We start from the raw sequence: 8,691 nt of genomic DNA, 5'->3' as shown, positions 1-8,691 counted from the left end.
AAATAATGAAACCCTAACTGAAGAGTTTAAAAGTCTCAAGATAGAGCAAGAAGTCCAATTAGTATTTCTATGTGAGGTGACTAAGAAGAAAAACAAAGATGAAGAGGAAAAAGTCACAATTGAACATAACAAAAGGATACTAACCAACAAACTAGAAGAGAAAACATTAGAGATCACCATGATCACTCACATGCAATTGGAAACATTGAATCAAATGATGATTACAAGTCATGAATTAAATGAAAAAGATATTGAGACCGTAACACTAAAGTTTTAGAATGAACAACTGAGAGATGATCTAAAAGGAGAAAAATAGTTTTCTAAAATCTTTAACAGACCTACTAAAGCTATCAAGTATTCTGAGAAAGTGATGAGATCTCCTAGATCCAATAACAATACTATTGGATAAGGATAAACTATCACTAAAGAAAGGGAATCATCTAAAAGTGGTGAGGAGAGAAGTAACAAAGGAAATAACTCAAAACCTACTTTTCATAATTGTGGTAAGATAGGTCATACTGCCAATATTTGTAGGAAGAAGACTACAAATCTGAATCCTAAGCAAAAGTTCATAGGTCACTACCATAAATGCAACAAGTAAGGACATCAAACACATGAATGTAGAACCAAGACCATAAGTACACAAATATTTCAAGGATACTATTATAACTATCATAAGTATGTACATAGAGCATATGAATGTAGATCCAACCCCAAATGGTCATCTAACAAGAAGACAAAGATAAAGCACAATGACAACTCTTACAATTGGTATTATAATACTAGGTATAGTTGTCACTATTGTCAAGAATATGAAAATTTCCTAAAAAATGCATTAGAACACATTTTGCAAGTGACTACAAAAGATGGTTAAGTCAAACTACACGTTTTAGCTATTTGAAAATTGGTCACATAAGAAGGAATTCTCAAACAAGGTCAAGGGCACCAAGTAGTTAGTTGTACAAAGGTAAAGGAAAGGTAGATATTGAGAATGTCAGAGATGAGATGAACAAGATGTGGAAGATAAAGGAAGATTGCAACACATCAAGTTCAAATGGGATCACTTCACCCAATGGGTCAAGTGATTACACCACCTCCAATTTAGAAATCAAGAGGTATGTGTGGGATTGGTATTTAAAAGATAGACTATACATTAGTTGCAAGGATTTAGTTTTGAAAAATATTATATTTGCATGAAGAAATATTTAAAATTTTGTTTATAATTTTGAAGAAATATTTAAGTTTTATCAGTTTTTATGTTATTGTCGAGCATGAAAAGTTTCACTATGGTTGCTGAGTGAAATATAGTTAATGCTGAGCTATCGCAAGTGATAGCGTTGATTGAGCTCATAGTGGTTGTTGAGCATAAAATAAACTACATGAAAGTTGAGTAAGTTGAAATTTTTATTCAAGCGGAGCTTACATCTATGTAAGAAATGAGTATTAATTATGAAGTTTTAAGGTCTAGATGATCAATTTTTTGACTCATTTGACATCATTCGAAATTGGAGAGAGCATGAAGAGCTGAAGAAAAATTAAAGAGCTCACTCCAAGCATTTTTAGAGAAAATTCAACCACCATTTGACACCATTCATCATATTTGTGAAGGTATTTATGATGTGTTGAGCTACACTATTTGAATTTGTGCAAACCCTAGGTATTGAATATAATGTCAAGTTATTCTTCTACTAAGCTCAAAGAGGGAAATGAATTTTTTAAATGTTAAATTAATAAGGAATGGTATTAAACAACCAAATTTCAATTCTATTCACAACATTACTTATAAACAAGACTCGTCTAGTGCATTGTCCATGATACCACTACAAGTCTTAATGATTCAAGATGTGAGATGTTGTTACACATGCAAGGTGGGTAGCATAGGACATATGTATATCAAAGACCTATGTGGAAAACTATGTGAAAAAAAGATATAGAAGGAAGAATATAAAACAATAGAAAGAGAAGGGTTAATGTGCGCCCTTGATTTTTCAAACGTCTTTAAGATATAATGGATAAAGATTGTTTTGAGCATAAGTCATGATAATTCTATATGGTTAGAGAATTGACCTATCAAGATCACTAAGAAGATTTTGAAGAGGGCAATAGGGTATCCAACCCTAGATAGACCCAATGCTATGAGAAGTGATGCAAAATAAGTCATTGACAAAAATATAGCGGTAGTATGGAACAAAAGAGGAATGATAATTGATACCATCACAAATCCCCTAATTAATTTTGTAGTAAGGATTATTTTACACAAATTATTTCAATCAAGAAGGTTGAATAGTGTACCTTGTATTGCTATTGATGTAGGTAAAGAAGGATCAAACTGATGACCTTGTTGAGCTATAGTAGCAAAAATTATCAAAAAACTTGGGAGCCATAAGGAAAACCAAAAGTGCACCATGCAAGTTTGGATCAATACTTGTATGTATATTTTTCTATGTTTACAACACATTTCTTTCATTTGGAAAAGTTTATTGGAAGACAAAAAAATCTATTACAGTACAAATAGGTGAATTTATTGAGCAAATGAGAGAGAATTTTGAGTCTATAATGACTAGTTACTTTGAGGACTTTAAGAAGTCTATGAAACAAAGACATAGGATTCCTATGTTACTAGATGAAAATTTTTTTAATGATGTTTTCTTTCTAGTTGATACTGATTAAACACATGTACATTCTATGATTCTAAGGGTAAGATGGTTAAGACCTCTAGGATATGACATTGATGTGGATGAGACATCTGCAAAAATTAGAACTTTTCTTGTAGAAGAAGTAGATAATAAGGCTAATGCCTTTAGAAATTATGAAATTGAAAAATCAAAGATAACTATGGACTTGAAGACAACATCAATGATAAGAAAGATGAAAAAATTTGTTAGGAAGCTTTTTTTTAAATTGGTGAAGGACCAAAGGAAGATGAAGAAGAGGAAGACAATAAAGATGATGAAGAAGATGATGCTCCTACTCAATAACTATTGGCCCTAATACAAGGACAATCAAAATATCAAGATGAAGAGGAAGCCAAGCTTGAAGAAGGTGCCAAGGGAGAAGAAGATAGTGAAGCACCTATTGCTACAAAGAAGAAGAGGAGAAAAGCTAAATCTCTAGTAGTTAGCAAACCCAAGAAGGTTGTAAAACCTAAGCTGGCAATTCCTCCTACTAGAACTAGCACAAGAGTTACTACTAAGAAAGCTAGAGAAGTCAAAAATCCAAAAGAAATAAAGGCCAGGTAAACTATATAAGTTGATGAGTCTCAGAAGAGACAAAGGAGAAAGTACATTTCTCTAGCTAAATCAAATGAGGAGAGGACACAATCTGATGATAAAATCTAATTACAAGTGGTAAGTCATAGTCCTTCTTTTCATTTGGATAATCTATGTGAAAACATAAAGAATAATGTAGATTTAAATGGATTTTTCATATTACATTTGATAATCTTGGAAAATTGGATATGGATAAGGTAGAAGAGTTAGTATATACCATGATGGAAACATTTAAGATGACTCCAATAGAGGTTACCAACTCTCTACCAAAGAATTTATATGATAGAGTTGAGCAAAGATGGATATATAGTCTTACAACAAAGAGAAATATAAGAGAAACCACACTCGCAAGATTGATGCTAGATTTATATAAATCTGAGATGAAAAAGGCCATGAAGAAGTATATAGGAAAATTTTCTCCAAAGTTCCAAGCATTCAATATTTTGTAGAATAAAATTGAACATATTGTTTAATAGAGTACCCAAATTTGTAAGGTAGGTTTTGGGCTAACAATAATTAAGGAAATTGAGCATACACCTATTGAGGTAGGTGAGAAAGAAATAACTGAGGTTACTATTGTCACTTAGGTTTGCACCCTTGTCCAAGGCCTATGCACGAGGACAACCTAGTGAAACATGGAAACAACCTCCAAGCTGTGGGACTTGAACTGTGAGGTTGAGTCTCTGGAGAAGGCCGACTTCCTCTTACTATCAGGGTGCACCTAACTACTCTTGGAAGGAAAAGGGGAAGGACGAGATGCAGAAAACAACTCTACCCTACCTAAACTACAGAGGTGATGCACCAAATAGAGTGTTTAGACTCACTTCTGCCCATATATGCACTACAAAACCAAGGTAACATTCAAAAGACATACACATCTAGACTTATGTCAATTAATAACCACATACAGATCAGGGAACCAAACTGAATAACATAAGGAAAGAGGGATTTCACTTATATGTTATCCAATAGGGCCAAAATAGATACAACATGCAAGCTATAGATCTCAATAATACACCAATGAGAGGCAAGATTCATGCACATGCACATTAATGGTTGAAGGAGATGATATAGAATGTTGTACAGCTCAGAGAAAAAGGGAATTTTACATTGTAAATCTACAAGCAGTAGCAGAGAAATCAGAAAGGAGTCGACCTTAAAAAATGAAAACAAAACTTGCCTTGATAGTTCAGGCATAACTGAGGATTTTTGCATTACATTTACTTCTCACCCTGAGAATCTGATCAAAGATCTAATTTGAATAGGGTTTTGAGTACCAAAAATCTGATATTCCTTTGAGAAAGAGCTTGGAGAAGACAGAAATGGTGCCAAAAAAATCCCCTAACATAGTAGATAGATCTATAATGGTGGTAGAATGTCCTTGCACTTTGCATTCACTTCTGAGTTGGTGGCATTGATCACATGATCAAAATCTTGCAGCAAAAACCTGATTCATTGTTTCTGGCTCATGAATCCGCGAGGTCAAAGCAAGTCAAACAGTTCCTTATGTGCCAACTAGGCCACACAGGCCAATCATCTTTATTTTTCCACCTCCTCAAGGTTCCACACACTGACCATGTTCCATTAAAGTGCTTGGGCACTATGTCGCTATGGGCACCATGCCCTGAGGATCATTATAGCGACATAGTGCCCCACTGTTATCTCTAACTACGTTGGTCACCAACCTGACTGCTACATCACCAAACTATTACTACGATGCCCTAACTTGACTGCCAGCATCAAACTGCTTATGTTACTATGCCTCCTTCCCAGGCCCACGAGGACACGTGTCCTTAGGGTGCTAACTCGCTATGGAAAAATATCGAGTACTTCTTGATAGCGAGTTAGTGCCCAGTGTTGATCTCTGTAGATCTGACATTCACGAGCAACCCAAACCCTTTACTGCGCTGGCTACATGAAAATATGGTCCCACTAGGACACGTGGTGCCCAGGTGCTATGTTGCTATTAATATCTCTTGAGCAGTTCCTCATAGCGCGATGGCACCCGTCGTAGATCAATCTCAATCTGACGATCAGAACCACCTCATACTCTGCACATCCTTCCCCCTAAAAATTGCTGGGCCCGTGAACCACATATGCTCTGACTCATACACTTGGTACCTCACTATTGGCCTTCAAAGCACCAACCTAGCAGATTTTGGTATTGTTTGATCCTGACCACGCCACGTGTCAACCAGGTGCTACGTCGCTATCGGGAAATCGAGGCCAAATTCCCATAGCGCCATAGCACCCAACGATAATACTCCCTTCCTTCGTAAACATGTCTTCATCTGATTGGCTGCTATAGCATTGGACTTTCTTACCATGCATGTGAAGTACTTTTTGGGACCCACCGTGCCTAATTGCTCTTGTCGTGGTCTGATCTTCTGTTTGGGTGCTATGTCGCTAATGGAAAACTTGTGAGTTTTTCGTTGGTGCCATGGCGCCTTACTACTTTTTGAAACATTCCAGCCCCTCAAAACATGTTTGCTCAAACCTTCATAAACATTTTTCGATATCGCAAAACTTGCCCGCCGAACACTGGGACTCACCGTCGAAGCACCCTCCGGCCGGCTGGGCGCTATGTCACTATGACATTATTCCGACCAACACACGATAGCGACATGGCACCCATGGTGCAGCAAAACTTTTTTGACCTGCCCCCAACCTCTGCCTTGCAAGCTAGACCCACCGAACATGCGTCAACAGGTGCTATGTCACTAACAAAAATCTCGTCCAACTTCTCCATAGTACGATGGCGCCTGCCCCTGATCTTTGCACATCTGACGATGGAGAACTTGCAGGCCACAAAATATATCATAAGGTTTAAAACTTTGGTATTTAAATATTTCCACGGGTATTTTACTATGGATATTTCAAAGGCGGGAAGGGCAATATGAATTATGAATTTGGTGGGAAGATTAAAATACAACAGTTACTACAATTGATACTAAGAAAGATGCACATATGGAAGGCACTAAAAAAAATATAGATGCATAGGCAATAGCTAAAGATGAGAAGCAAATAGAATAGAGTATACCAGATATATAGATGTCAAGTATCAATCCATAATATGTGACAAAAGTAGACATTGAAACTATAAATATGAAGGATGTTTCTGACAATATGACTCAAAACATCAATAACCTAATAGGGGAGCACATCTAGAAGATATTGTGATACACCACCACCAAGGCACAATTATGTAGTAATCCTATATTTGTGAGTATAGAGGAACTTAAGAAGGTAGCGAAGACATCTGAAAGGGTGGAAACATAAGACATATCACAAACCCCTCAATTTACTATGATATAACCTACATTACCCATTGTAGTGTATCAAAGAAAGGAGTCATCAATGACAAATATCAAAAAATTGGTGCATACTGTGTCAATACTAGAAGTTGCAATAGAAATATAGGATGGAACACAAGTTTCAATAGGTTAGGTAGACAGTCATGTACCTACAACACAAGTTCAAGGTGAAATCAAAAATAAAAGACACGAGGAGAAGAGGATTGAAGAAATAGACTTGACAAAAATTCCTAAGGAGAAATTAGAACTACAAACACTGGTTACCTTGCCAACAACTACTACTCCTCCAATTCAAGCACTTCATAGACCAAGTGTAGAAGCTACATCATTGTAGTCATCAAGGCCTAGTCCTAGTACATCTATAAGAAATGATAAGATAGAGAAAGGAAAGAAAACAATCCAAGCAAGTTAAGTGTGAAATAATGTCACCATGAGATAAGAAAAATCCCAGAGCATACACCAAGATAGTTCAACAATGGAGACAAGGATTTGAAATGGGAGAGAAAATAAAACCCCTTGTGAGTATTATGAATGAAGAAAAATGCCTAGAGAGAGAGAGAGAGAGAGAGAGAGAGAGAGAGAGAGAGAGAGAGAGAGAGTGGTGGAGAAAAAATAGCTCAATAAAATAACATCAAAATGATGTGTAAAGAGGAAAGAGAGAGGAGCATCTCTTTTAAAGAGATGAGAAAGGATTTGCATGTGTTCACATGTGTAACTCCCATTTCTATGAATGCCACATTCATAATAGGTGTGTGCAAAGTGTCAAGATCCTCGTAAGGAGGATAAACTAAATTCCTTAATAAAGGAATTATAAAAATAAGTTGTCCTCACATGTGGACTAAAGGACAAGTAAATGACATGTCCTTGACATGTGTACAATAGGATAAAATACATTTAGCAATCCTTCAAATATCCCAATTAAATACATCCAAGGGAAGATTAATATTTCTAACACCCCCCCTTAATCTTTACTTGGGGAGCTTACATAAAAGGGTTGTAAACCCAAATTTTTACAATGAAATTGAAATCTCTCTTTAGAAAGTGGTGTTTTCAAAATATCAGCCACTTGATGTTCACCCTTACAATAAAGGAGGGTAACTTCCTTGTCTTCAACTTGTTCTCGAATGAAGTGATGTTGAAGAGAAATATGTTTGGTCCTTGCATGAAAAACTAGATTCTTCGCCAAGGCAATGGCACTTTGATTGTCACAATATATAGGGGTAGGTGAATCTTAAGGTAGACCCAAATCTTCTAGAAGTCTTCTAAGCCATAAGCCTTCCTTAGCTGCATTAGTACAACCTTTGTATTCAGTTTTAGTTGAGCAAAGAGAAATATAGTGTTCTTTTTTACTTTTCCAAGAAATTGCACCTAAACCAACAAAGAAACAATAGCCACAAGTGGATTTCCTATCATTGGGATCCCCACCTAGATCGAAATCAATATAGCCTTGTAAAATAAATGCAGAATTGGCATCATAAAATAATCCCATATTAATAGTTCCTTTATGTACCTTAAGATTCTTTTAGCAACTTTAAAATTAGTTTGTTGAGGTTTAGACATAAATCTAGAAACTAAACCAACACTATAAACAATATCAGGTCTAGTAAGAGTTAAATAATTTAAACTTCCTACTAGATTCCTATACAAAGTTTCATCAACAAAATGAGTATTCATATCAACCATTAATTTAGTTCCTAATTCACATGGAATTGAAACATGGTTAGAATCATTCATCTTAAATTTTTCTACAAGTTCATGAGCATACTTTCTTTGAGAAATAAAGATACCCTTAGGAGTTTGCCAAATTTTCATACCTAAGAAGTAATGTAAAATACCTAAATCAGTCATCTGGAATTTCTATGTAAGCTGAAACTTAATATCAGAAATCAAAGCATCTGAACTCAAAGTGAGAATTAGATCATCCACATAAATAATAACAATGATAATATCTTCTTGAGTATGTTTAATATATAATTTAGGATCATTATTACTTCTAGAAAAACCTTGAGAAATAAAGAATGAATTAATCTTAGAATACCATTCTCTAGGTGATTTTTTGAGACCATAAATAGATTTTTTTAATTTGCAAACCAGATTTTCACTACCTT

The 8,691-nt window shown here is 35.4% G+C and overlaps 1 protein-coding gene across 1 annotated transcript in view; it reads left to right on the top strand.

Moving 5' to 3' along the window:
• Positions 1–6,024: 6,024 nt before the first annotated feature.
• The window catches only part of LOC149535557 (uncharacterized), a 91,765-nt gene continuing 89,098 nt past the window's right edge, over positions 6,025–8,691 (top strand). Inside the window, exon 1 of the mRNA XM_089806158.1 lies at positions 6,025–6,093. Coding sequence (XP_089662284.1) covers positions 6,025–6,093 — 69 coding nt within the window. The remainder of the gene's footprint in view (positions 6,094–8,691) is intronic.

Source organism: Cupressus sempervirens, chromosome 10, assembly GCF_028749045.1.
Source record: "Cupressus sempervirens isolate cs-2001-9-10 chromosome 10, ASM2874904v1, whole genome shotgun sequence".
Taxonomy (NCBI): domain Eukaryota; kingdom Viridiplantae; phylum Streptophyta; class Pinopsida; order Cupressales; family Cupressaceae; genus Cupressus; species Cupressus sempervirens.
Note: the sequence above shows the minus strand (reverse complement) of the source record. Positions and strands in the feature narration are given on the sequence as shown.